A 13,000-nucleotide genomic window follows, 5' to 3' on the forward strand; every position below is an offset into this window, starting at 1 on the left:
GGTTGGAGAGATGGCTCAGAGGTTAAGAACACTGACTACCCTTCCGAAGGTCCGAGGTTCAATCCCCAGCAACCACAGGGTGGCTCACAACCATCTGTAATGAGATCTGGCGCCCTCTTCTGGCCTGCAGGCATACATGGAGGCTGAACACTGTATACATAATAAATAAATCTTTTAAAAAAAAAATAGAGTGAAATGCTACTACAAATTCAGGTTAAAGTAAGGCCATTTCAATCACAAGATTGACTTTAAAACAATCTACCCAAATGGACACTAAAGTGTGGGGAAACCGAACCTGTGATGGGTTTAGAATTCAGTGAAAGCAGTTGTATCATAGGAATGAAACAGCCTATGTAATGTCAGAGTCAGATATAATAGGAACACCTTATTCCATTAATATGTGACATACATTAAACAGACAACGTGTTAAAACCATTTCTAAAACAGTTAAATAAGTTCATTTATTTCACTCTTAAGTAACAGGTCAAAGACAGACATCCTCGACTGGTAAACAACTACTAAAACCTCAGCACACACCCTCTCTAGGAACATAGGAATCCTCTGAGGCTCTCAAACATCCAGGACACAAAACAGGGAGCTTTCGGGGGCATGCACACCATGACTCTAAGTTAAACTGAAGTTTTCCATCTCACTGCCTACAACTGTCAAATGGCCACAGTTACCTGCCAGGGAGGCTGAGAAGCAATTATTCGCTGGGCAGTCATGTGTCCAGGTAAAACTCAGAGATGACACTGGAAGGATCAGCCCACGCCAGCAGTCACAGAAAAGCCCAGGCAACTGCACAGTCTCTGGAGCAGCAGCTAGACTAGTGTGAGGTGGGAAGGCCAAGACTGTTTAAAGACTTTACAGCACCAATACAGTAACAAGCTGTTATCTTTAAAAATTCTTTATTTTTAATTATATAAAATGTCTAATACATTTAATCTATTTACACTGCACAAAGTATTTAACGATCAAAAATTCAGATTGCAGTTCAATGTATAAAGGTGCTGTATATTATTTAAAACACTATTCTAACTCAGAGCTGGTCTCTAAGTTTCTCCCGGGTTGGCTGGATGGCCATGTTTACAGAGCACGGCCCTGCGACTCAACCCACCTAGGTTGGGCAGGGCAGTGGCAGAGCTGGAACATGGCCTCCTTGCCTTACTGCACAGCAAGAGACTCTCACCGGCTATTTTTAATTAAAGGGATGTCTATACCTTCTCTAGCCTGCTATGACTTAGATCTCAGACATTACGGGCACAATGCACTAATGCTCCCACTGATGAATCAGGTCAGTACTTGGGCCCAAGGACAAGGGCATCATCATTTCCCTGCAAGCTAATGGCTAGAAGAAAAAATAAACAAAGAGCCCCCCAGAAACAAACAGGCCTACGAACATTTAGAACTTATTGACCTAGTTAAATATTATCTTTAGATAATAAAGCAGAATAGAAACTAATAGACTCTTCCTTCTTTGACATATTGGTGTGTGTATGTATATGTTGTGTGTATGTGTGTATATGGAACTGGGTGGAACCTGGCGGTAAAGCACAGACTTAGCATGCACAAGGCACCAGAGTCTGTCTCTAGCACCATTTAAAACAAACAAAAACTGAACTGCTAAGTTAACAGTGTTGTAGAGAATTATTTATAGGTAGTTAATGATTTGACAGATAACAAATATCTTTCTGTATGTGGCCATGGGACAGAAACATTTACAGTTCTCTATCAAGGTACTGAGGTGACCAGATACTGACGAAGTGACTTATGGGCAAGGGTGGGATAAACAGAAGGCATGTTCCCAGCACCAGTAAGAACTGAGGTTTCTATCCTCAAGTAGAGTGTGCTCTCTGACAACATCTTTTGGATTAAGAAACACATGTGCTCCAATAAGCAACTGTTAGGTCCCTGGTTTTATAACATAATTCATTGTGCCACCAAAACAAAACAAAACAAAACAAAAAGCTCTCCAAGTATTTTCTTCTTCAAGTTTTAGCCTTGAGGTAGATAACACAGTAAACACTTTCTGCAGCCATGTCCTTACGCTTACACACACACACACACACACAAACACACAAACACACACACACACCATCACTAATCACAGGATTGGTGAGCCGAGATCTCCATTTGAAAAGGTCTAGGAAGTATTGCTGTTCAGCAGTATTCTGGCTTCAGTTTCCAAATCCCTTCACCACCAGGAGTTCTGTGGAAATTGCACAGATTTCTCAGTAGTTCTCGGAAGACACAGGACTGTTCCGCAGACAGCTTGGATTCGAACTCCTGTAAGATCTCCTGAGTGCTGGCCTGGCCATCCACCTGGGCCTGGAAAGCAATGAAGTTCCTCATCTCCACCAGAAGGTCATCATGTTCCGTGCTGGAGGGAAGCAAGGCAGCAGCCTCGGCGAGGTGCCCGCTGTTGCTCTCCAAGCGCTCTGGCAGAATGAGGTGGTTTCTTGCTCGCATTCTGGCCAGGAGTGAGGAGGAACTGGGGGCTCCAGACAAAGAAGTTCCATCTTCTCTGCCACTGAAGTGCTCAGGGGCGGAAGCTTTCCCCTCCTTTTTCACAGTGTTCTAGAGAAACAAGACTACACATGAATAAACTGAACTTCCAGCATATTCCCCAACCTATTTCCCCAAAGGCTATGAGGACCCACAGCATAACCCCAACGCCATGTGCTGTGAGGTGGGAGAAAGGCTGGAACCCCAAGGTAAAGGATGTGCACATGAATCCTGCAGACATGAGCATGCGCACATGAATCCTGCAGACATGAGCATGCGCACATGAACCCTGCAGACATGAGCATGCGCACATGAACCCTGCAGACATGAGCATGCGCACATGAACCCTGCAGACATGAGCATGCGCACATGAACCCTGCAGACATGAGCAGGAAGGAAGAGGAATGAAGTCTCTCCTGGGTAGCAGAGCATGGGGCCTGAGGAGCTGAGGGAGGCCCTGCCTTGCAGGCCCACTGCCATGGCAGATCTTCTAGAGGCCTAGGGCAGCTTCTTCCTCCCACATACACCCAACCCACACTGCGGGACAAGGGGCAGCTGTCACTCTCTTCATTTTTCAGCCTTCTTTCTCTCTCCCGCCCTCTCACGTTTCCTTAAAACACCACAGATCTGCCCCGGAAAGTGCATGGACCGCAGGAGACTGGAGAGGGTTTCTGTTCCTGAAGGAGTTCACATGCGTCTAAAAATAGAGTCTTAGCCTCGGAGTTTTCACAGCCTTCATCAGAAAGACTGGTGTTTGCCCAGTTCTGCCATCGTTGCAGTGTGGTGAAGGGTAGATGCTCTGCCCAACATTCAAGAAGGTTCTCTGGCCATTGGTTTAGGCGTGGAACCTTGAGGGCTGACACGCCCCCTCCAGATAGGTGCATATTAACTCTAAGCACTGAACAGAGGGTCTGCAAAATTTGTGCTCTAGGACGTTAGCTGGTCCTTTGATTCCAATGTGAGTACATTACAACCCAGAGCCTACCGTATCAGCTGTCACTATGGCAGTTACAACCATTTTCCTCAACATCTAAATGACACTCTCCTGGCCATCTAAGCAAATCTCAAACAGGCTACCCTGTTACCTGACACTTTTCTGTTTGTGATGAAGGACGCTGCACAGGGAGGTTGGAGTTCCTCTTCTTACCGAACCTGTTCCTAAACAAGAAGAGTCAGGCAGACAGAAGGTGAGGTGCTGCAAGAGAGGAGGCAGTGGACTTTCCCCAACTAAACCTTTCCCGGGAAAGCTGCTGCCTTCCAATCCCCATACCCCTGCTCTACCCACTTGACTTCTACACTCAACTCTTGGGGCATGAGCACTTCCTCTCAGACTGAGATCCACTCAGCATCCTCACTCAACACTGGACATGAGAAAGCATCCTGGCTAATAACTACATAATAATATGCTAATATTATAATGAGCATAACAATTACTGATGGCTATAAACTGGCTAATTATCTTACTAACAGTCATTATTTTTATTTTTCACTAATGTAAACATCATCTCTCAAGCAAGACTGATCGCTTCTTCCCCCGAAAAACTGTCTCAAGAAAGCAGGAAATGAAAGGGAAGGAAGACAACAGCACCTTCCCACGTCACTCAAGTCTGACCCATACGATCCTCCCCGAGGGAACTTCTTGTCCGACAGAGAAAAGCCTGTCTGCCTTGACTGTGCAGCTAGCCTCAACCACTGGTCCTTGTGAGCGTGTCAGGTGGTCTCTTACTTCATTCCTGCTGGTGCACCAGAAACACCCCTGTGGCCAGTCCAGGTGGGAACACCAGATGCTGCGCCCAGGCATTGCTGCCGAGAAAACTTCAGAGCTTTCAAGGCGTCCTGAGCCACTCGGCTGGCTTCGGCCTCCACCAGCACATAATCCGGGTTGGCCCCATCCATGATGGCGTCATGCTTCACAACGCTGTGCACTCCCACTAACCAGAGTCAGAGAGAACGACAGTGAGGACTCAGCCTACACACTGTAGTACTAGTGTCACCAGAGAGAAAACATCACAACACTTTTGGCTGCGACTTTCTGGGCAGCAATTAGGACTTGGGAGCTTCGCAAATGCTTTCTGTCCACGCTCATCACTAGCCTACAAGGGACAGTTATGAATTATCCTTGTTTTAAAATACCTGAAACAAATGCTTTTAATCATAATTTTAACATTTAATCTCTTTCTTCCTATACTGTAAGAAAATTAAAATATTAAACTCTTCAGTGGAGGGAAATATAGAATTTCAAAAAAATTAACATTCAATGAGAATGCTACATATCAGAATCATCAAAATACACTTAATAGAATAATCAGTGGAAAGTTCATTGTCCTGAGTATTTGCATCAGTGAAAATGAAACAGCAATGCAAGGTGATGCAAGCCTACAATCCCAGCCCCTGAGAGGCTACAGTAGAAAGATCAGAAACCCAAGGCCGGCATGAGCTACACAGTGATACTCTCTCAAAAATAAACAAATAACCAATAATAAAATTAAGTTAAAACTACGTGAGAATAAAAATGAAATAAATTTCTAACTAGACAGAAATACAAGAAAATAATTATGCCCAATCCTCTCACCAAAATAAAATAAAAACAAAAACACTAGAAGAAAATCATAAAATAATGAAGTGGAGAATAGGCCAACTATGCATCTATTTATCTGTTAATAAACAATAATCCTGGATTATGAGAAAAAAGCAGCAAAATGGACAACCCACTTAAGGTTAAGAGAAAGAGAAATGTATGGAATAAAGTCCAAAGAGAAGCTATCTTTGTAAAAAGGCAAATGTTAAGACTCATTATAGGCACATTATGTATGCTGCCAATCTGAAAACCACACAAACTAAGTAATTTTCCAGGAAAACAGACAAGAACTGAATATAGAAAAAAACCAAAGTTACTTACAATAAAGCTATAGACCAAAATTATTATGAACATCAGTGAGAAAATACTAAGTATAACACAAAAACACAAAAACCAATAGCAAAAAATAAAATAAAGTAAAATTACAGCTCTCAGGTAAGAGTCATGGGAATTCACGGTTGGTTACTGTTAAGCACTCCAATATCTAATAAGTTTTACAATGTTCTTTTCAGTGCCATCCACAGATATTTCTACAGTGAAGATTCCTTTGACAAACTTCATGACCCATGCCTGTAAAGCTATTCCCCAAATCCGGAGCTTCCGAGAAAACACGTGCCTTCCCCTAACTCCAGATCTTACTTAATGAGCAGATGCTATGGTTATTTTTATGGCAGTGATAGCATCTAGCACCTCTGACACTCAAGGAACATTCTCCTAGCCTTGTTGGCCAGTAAACTAATAGTAACATAAAATCAAAGATGTGACAGAAAGTGAAAAAAAGTACAATTTTCCTTTTTAAGTTCTTTCCCCACCCTACCCCCAACCACTTCATTTTCTTTCTTTCCTCCTCCCTCACTCCCTTCTCTGTCTTTGTAGACTACTGATGGGACCCAAGGCTTCATGCACGTTAGCCAAATATTCTGCCACTGATCAATACACAACCCCAGTCCCTCTCTTTTTGAAGTTTTTAATGGATACAAACCTAGAGGACTCTAGATAATCAATGATAAAATCAAAACAGTACCACCATTCAGGAAGGAATGAGATATAAAAGAAACCTATAACCTTCCAATTAAAAAGTAGCTAAAGAAGATAATGGTGGGGAAACTCCAAATACAGTAACAATGAACATAAAACAATTACATAGGAACTTTTATCCAATTTCACTAATAAAATAAATGAAAACTAAAGTAAAATGAGATGTTACTTACATCAGGACAGAAGGAAAGAGAACTTACAGGAACAGAGAAGAGAAGGGAGAGGCCTAGACAGTCCACACGTGCCTTAAAGGCTGCAGACACAAGGAACGTTCCTTCATGCCTGTTTACTTTGTGTCAAACAACAGGGACCCTGGCTCCCGGCCTGATGTGTAAGACCTCTTAGCTGGGGCCTCATTTCTCTCCCTGAGCATCTCAAACAAAATCGTTGCCTCTGTTTACAGGCAGACATGCCAACCTTCCTAGTCAGCAACTGTATGTAATCTGACAGCTGCCCTCAGCAACCGCCTGGTGGTCTCACTGGGTTCCCTAACAACCCTGTGGACAGAGAACTCAAGCCCTATCTGAATCCTACACATCACTATCTTTTCAGAGGAGACAGGGCTGTGGCCAAAGTCCGCATTTGTGCTCTCCAGTTCCTTGCTTTGAGCAACGCCCTTCCTCTTAATCCTCCTGCTCACACCTAGATTAAAATGGCTTTCTCAAGCCCCAACTCTCCTTTATACTGGCTAGAACTCCAACTCTTCTGCATAATGAAGCCACCAATCTTAGCTTAATCTGTGTCACGGTTCCTAAAAGTTTAAAGAAACTACTCAGGCTGCTGTGGCTGCCAGATGAAAGCTGTACTACCGGCGCTGCCCATCAGATGTGGACTTCTGTTTGTCTATCTGACCCTCAGACATGGAAAACTTCTATCTATGTATCTATCTATCATCTACTTACTACCAAACAACCTGAGATGGAGTCTCTCTGCAGCTCTCTCTGGCCTGGAACTCAAGAGTCTGCTAGTCTCTCAAGTGCTGGGATTAACAGCATGTGCCACAGCTCCTGCCTTCACATATTTATACTGGCAAAAAAATAAAGATGTAACACACAGTCCTGACATGGCTGTGGAGACAGACTGCTAAGAACAAATGCTAATATAAATCCCCTTTCTGCAGGAAGTGGGCAGCTTATCTTCTGAATCAGCAACCTCACTTCTAAGAATTTTCAAGAAGCTGTGTGTCTACCAGCAGAACAACACATGGACACAGACTGTTCATCGCAGCCCTATGACTGACAAAAGCTTAGCAGGCAGTCTGTGCTCAATGTGAGGAAATTATGGTATATCTATGGAACAGCCACAGAATGGGAGAGGTTCTCCATGAACTAACAGGAAGGACTATCAGGAGAACACACAGTGTCAGCCTTTTGTGTCAAAGCAAGAAAAACACTGACAAAGAGAAACAAGAAGGAAATGCCAAGAGTTCATGAGATAAACTAGGGAGGGAGTAGCTGGTAAGTCTCAACTTTTGTAAACATGCAGTGTTACAGCCTCAAAAAGTAAAATGTGCAAACGTCAGGAAGCTAAGGGAAATAGTGAAGCAGAAACAAGTAAACCAATCTAGCTGTGCTGTGAAAGGGAGGAAAACAAACGTTTGAGTAGTGTTTTGACTAAAAAACTTTAGCGATAAAAAGGTATATATTTTTTGCTAACATGTTTTTTTTTGTGGTGGTGGTGGTATGGGCTATATATTCTAATTCCGTGCATGGTATGATTGTACAAATATGGTATCACGGTGACAATGAGGGCCAAGAATTCTCTCACTCTGGAAGAAGGGAGTCTAGCACATGGGAAGGCTCTACAATGTTGATGAAAACAAGACAGCAGAGTCAGCTCCTTCATTTGCTTCATGGATTTACTGAACTATATAATGTTCTGACATGGATACAGCATGGAGCTAATACCAGTCACGGCAGTAACATCACAACCTGCAAAGTCATCTACATGGCCCATGGGCACATGGGACCCAACTCTCCTACCCCACTGCAGAGATCATGTGGTCTGTCCTTCATCCTCCGAGGTGACTCATTCATCTTTGCTTCTTCTAACCCCTTCCCTACTTATGGAATTTCACCCTCACTGCTTCTCCGTGCCAACTGCTCCGGCTGCTTTATTATTATGCCTTGGTATGTTTTTCTTCCATTTCAGGACTTGGGTTTTATTAAGTTCCTTCAGTGTGTGGATATACAGCGTTCATCTAATTTGGAATATTCTTTTCCAGTATTTCTTCTCAGATTGATATATTCTCCTCCTTTCTCTTCTTGGTCAGAACCTCAATTACCATTATAATAGGCTGTTGACATCTCACGGCCTTTCTGCTTCTGGAATTTACTGTATTCCTTTCTGCATAGCTTCTGCTCACTCATAAAGCACACTACTCTTCTTCTATGTCTAATATGCCTCCATCTCCTACCGGGTAGTCTTCACATCAGACACTGCATTTTCATATAACTTCACTTTCCATATATGTGTGCATCTTTCATGCCGCTTTTTGAATATATTGAAGTTATAATTATTTAACGTCTGGACTAATTTCAACACCAGTGTGTCAGTTCCAATTCACTTCCTCATTGTGAATCACATTTTGCTGTTCATTTCTGTGCCCAATAGCTTTTAAATTTGATGCAAAACATCATACATTTTATGTTGTCCAGTATTTATTATTCAGGTGAGGATGAAACAGTGCTAACTACGAGACAATACTATACTTTCTTCTGTAATATAATAGGCTAGCTGGTAAGAACAGGCATTGTCCCCTGCTATGGTGTGCACAGAAATGCTTCCTCCCCTCTAATTCCTTTGAGTGGGCCTTCCTGCAGTCTCAAACAAGACAGCTTCCTTCCAGACTGTGCTGCTCTCGCTCACCTGGAAGCTCAGTCTGCCCAGGATTCCATCTCCTCTCATGTCTCTCAAGGCACTTGTGTCCCATCTCAGAGAGATCAACACCCTTTGGTGCCCTCTTGGTACCACAGCTTCACACATGATAATTTAACTGTGGTACCATGGGAGGTAAACATCATGCCATCCTTACTGGAATCTAAGTCCACGGCTCTTATCCACAGAAATATGCATGTATGTTTGTAGACGTGTTTACACATGCATGTGAATGTTAGAGCAAATGCTGGAAATGTTAACAGTGGTAAAGGCTACAGAAGAGTCCGTGTGCTCTTCGTGGAATTTGACAGGCTTTCTGCAGTGTACAGAAACCTCCCTTTTCAAACAGAGCGTCTTGACTCAGTCTTTGGTGACTATGACCATCACTCTGAACATAATGTGCAAAGAACAAAGACCACGACTCCTGGGAGACACCAAAGCTGAGCAGGGCATGCCGATTCCCACTGTCTTCAGCAGCTGTTTGTTGAATTCTCCACTGCTTTCTCTCTTTTAATCTTGGCTATCAGCTTCCCTTCCTGCCTGCCCCCAGTCACAGCCCCGCCTCTCTCCCATGATCTGTTTCTCTAACCTCCTGTACTTGGAAAAGCATAAAAATATACCATGTAAGGAAAATGCCTATTAACATTCAGGTAGCGCATGTCTATTTGTGGTATCTGACCTGCTGTAAGTGGTCATATGCTAAGTAGTATTGTTTCCTAAAGTTCTGAATTCTTTCAGGTCTCCAGAAGGAAGGATAAATGCAAGTCAGTAACATTAGTAAAGACTGCCGTGCTAGGACTGACTCCCACATTCGCTGCTCCTAGCCCCCAGGTGAGAGATTCATCAAAACCATTACCTGATTTTTTGAAAAGCTTTTCCAAAACATAGTCATCACTGCTTCGTTCCTCAGCCTCGCTCGCCTGCTCAGAGTTCTGCTGGTGGTATCGCCTTTTCTTCACTAGGTGTGGGACCCGAGTTCCCTCAAACTTGGCATCTCTACAATGCTTGGCGTGCTTGCTCTTTTGCTTGGACTGCAGACATTTCTCTGGGGTCTCTTCTTTTGCTGCATCATGTTTCCTTTTTGATTTGTGCTTATAAAAACGCCCTTCCATTCGTTCACTCCTGCAAACAGGTTCTGGCTGAACCTGGCAGCATTCCCCTTTGTAGGAAGGACCCTGCTTCTCACTGGTGCTAGCCTCACCAGATGGTCCGGATGTTTGGTCCACGGTTGGAAAATCTGAACACTTCCCATCTCCACTCATCACTGACAGCTGCTCCAGCTCAGACCCTGCACCTGTCTTTTCTCCAACTGCAACAACACTGCTAGTTCTGCTCACACTCGGGTGACAGTCGCTCTTCAAAGGGCCACTTGCTCTACAAGTTGCACTTTCTACTGCTCCCATTGACTTAGATTTTTCTTGAGTCAGGATGGCACCGTTTGCAGATGTATCAGAAACGGAGACCTTCTTGCATTTGGGACCTGTTTCTGGGGCTGGTGGAGTCTTTTTTTTTAAATGGCATTTGGGTGTCTGAACATCGGAGCCAGTTCCTGTAACAGGGAGAACACGGCTAATGTTGCACCGCAGAATTCTCATGCAATTGGTTAAATCAAATGACTTAATGTGTTACCTGCAAAAATAGCACTCGTTTCAGTGCTCTGGGATGCATCAGGACTACTCAGAGTAAACAGTTCATAAAGATCATTGGATTTGAAGAAGCGCCTTTGTTTTGGGTCTTTTAGCACTCTGTTTGTCAAAAATTGCTTGAAGATTTGTCTAAAAAGAAAAAATTGCATTGGTATGAAACAATATTTAGCTGTAATTCAAAATTCTAGTTTTAAAACACAAGAAATATGACTGGAGAAATAGCTCAGAGCACTGGCTATTCTTTCAGAGGATCTGGGTTCAATTTCTAGCACCCACTGGGCAGCTCACAACTACCCATAAAAAACAAACAAACTCCAGTCTCAGGGAATGTAGGCCTCTGTAGGCACTGCATGAACATGGTGCACGGGCATATATGCATGTAGAAACCTATACATAAACATAAAGGTTAATTTTTTTAATGAGAGAAAGATGCTTAACAGCAGATCTACGAATAATTAAAAAGCCAACAAACTTTCAGCCACGAAAAATTACAACTCGACATATATAATACATCAGGTGGTCTCATAAGTTTTATAAATTTTAAGTGAGAAATGATACCTTATTATCTATGCCAATGAGATTTTTTTCTTTTTAACCTCCAATGACCTATCACACTTCAAGCCCACCTTTCACATTTATGTGCCCCAACCTCTACTAGCTGTAAGAAGCCAGTCAGTCTCCCTGATTAATGGGCCAAGGCCTGCCTGGCCCGACCTGGCACCCTCTTGTGATGGGTTCAGGGCATTGTATAGCCCTCACCTCCCTGCACCCCAACCCCACCTGCTGGTCCAGGCAATGTGCTTAAGGTCCTTCCACACAGGAACTATCTCAAAGCAGCACCACCCCTCCTACCCACTGGTGTTTCAGTTAAAGCTTCTTTCCACAAGATCACAGCATCTTCAGGCCCTACAATAAGCCCTTAAAGACACACAATGCTTCTGGAACAGTCCAGTGTTGGTGCAGGTGTTGGGATATGGGATAAGAATGAAGTCTGAGGGGCACAGGGAAGCCGGCAATGTTACCACTGCCTCAAGCTACCTAGTTACAAGAGGAAAACCAGAGGGAGGGACATGCTGCCATCCTCTCCAAAGTCACCTGACTGTACTGGCTTCACTTCTGGCACTTCGTAGTTTTGCTAAAAGCAGTCGGCACACTATAGTAGGTGGAAAGCTCCCCTCAGAAAACAGTATCAAATTTACATATAAGGAGTCCTTGATTTAGATTAAGGTACAATAATTACCAGGTTCAGAATTTTAAAAAAGAGTATGGTTGGCTGGCTGTGGTGGCCCATGTCTTTAATCCTAGCACTCAGGAGGCAGAGGCAAGTGGATCTGAGTCAAGGCCAGCCTGGTCTACATAGTGAGGTGCAGACAAGCCAAGAATACATTGTTGTGAGATTCGTTCTCAAAAACAAAACAAAACAAAAAAGAGAAATGGATCAAAATATATTTTATAGCAAAGAAAAAATAACAAAAAACAGTGATACCCCTTAAGTTATAGTAATTATTCCTCTAAAATGAAAGAAAATTTTAAAGCAACACTTGAAATAACAGCAGCCCTTCTTGGGTGAGAGCTCCGCAGCTGTCTGTACTGACCGGTGGTAGATCTTTTCCTCGATGGTGCCAGCTGTCAGGAGCCTGTAGACAGTCACCTGTTTCTTCTGACCTATCCTCCATGCTCGCTCCCGGGCCTGTGGCAGAGAGGTTCATTAACAAGGGCCCTTCCAGAGCAAAAACCAGTAAGAGACAAAGTAACTGACTACTGACTTCTAGCCCCTAGCCACAATTGTCTGAGAAGAAACATGCAGTTGAGTCTACGCATGCGGATGAACAGCCAGGTGATAAGGAGAACCGAGACAGCCTGACTGAAGGAAGAGATCCGCTTTTGTGAGTACTTTCCATACCACGGCTTGCAATGGATGAACAGCAGAGGACTCTCCTAGTCTGTATGACTGACTATGTGTCCCTCACGTGAGAGAACAAGATGTGACCAGAACCAAGACTGTACTTGCGGCCAGGTAAACACTAGAGCTACTGAAGAAAGCACTAATATCAAGCTGTCTTTCTGCGGGGCTCTTCTCTTCACGGAAGACAGACCTGTGTGTCGGTGCTGGGGTTCCAGTCAGGGTCGTAGATGATGACTCTGTTGGCCCCGGTCAAGTTCACTCCTATGCCACCCACCCGTGTGGTCAGAAGAAAGACGAAGATGGATGTGTCCTGCAGGAAAGATCCAGAACAGAGTGGGCATAGCTGAGAGTTGCTGCAGCTTGGCACTTCCCCCACACCACCGGCTCTGCTGCTTTCCAACACACCCAAACCTCACATGGCAGAATCTGTGACTCAACCTCACCTCAGAC

The 13,000-nt window shown here is 43.7% G+C and overlaps 1 protein-coding gene across 3 annotated transcripts in view; it reads right to left on the reverse strand.

Moving 5' to 3' along the window:
* Positions 1 to 267: 267 nt before the first annotated feature.
* The window catches only part of Ercc6 (ERCC excision repair 6, chromatin remodeling factor), a 72,420-nt gene continuing 59,687 nt past the window's right edge, over positions 268 to 13,000 (reverse strand). For all 3 annotated transcript variants that reach the window (XM_026779732.1, XM_026779731.1, XM_005348643.3), the window contains 7 exons: positions 12,741 to 12,860; positions 12,240 to 12,334; positions 10,628 to 10,773; positions 9,855 to 10,547; positions 4,232 to 4,436; positions 3,591 to 3,663; positions 268 to 2,577 (listed from right to left, as the gene is read on the reverse strand). In XM_026779732.1, the coding sequence (XP_026635533.1) occupies positions 2,161 to 2,577; positions 3,591 to 3,663; positions 4,232 to 4,436; positions 9,855 to 10,547; positions 10,628 to 10,773; positions 12,240 to 12,334; positions 12,741 to 12,860 (1,749 nt within the window). In that variant the 3' untranslated portion in view covers positions 268 to 2,160. The remainder of the gene's footprint in view (positions 2,578 to 3,590; positions 3,664 to 4,231; positions 4,437 to 9,854; positions 10,548 to 10,627; positions 10,774 to 12,239; positions 12,335 to 12,740; positions 12,861 to 13,000) is intronic.

The sequence above is a fragment of the Microtus ochrogaster genome, chromosome 6, assembly GCF_000317375.1.
Source record: "Microtus ochrogaster isolate Prairie Vole_2 chromosome 6, MicOch1.0, whole genome shotgun sequence".
Taxonomy (NCBI): Eukaryota; Metazoa; Chordata; class Mammalia; order Rodentia; family Cricetidae; genus Microtus; species Microtus ochrogaster.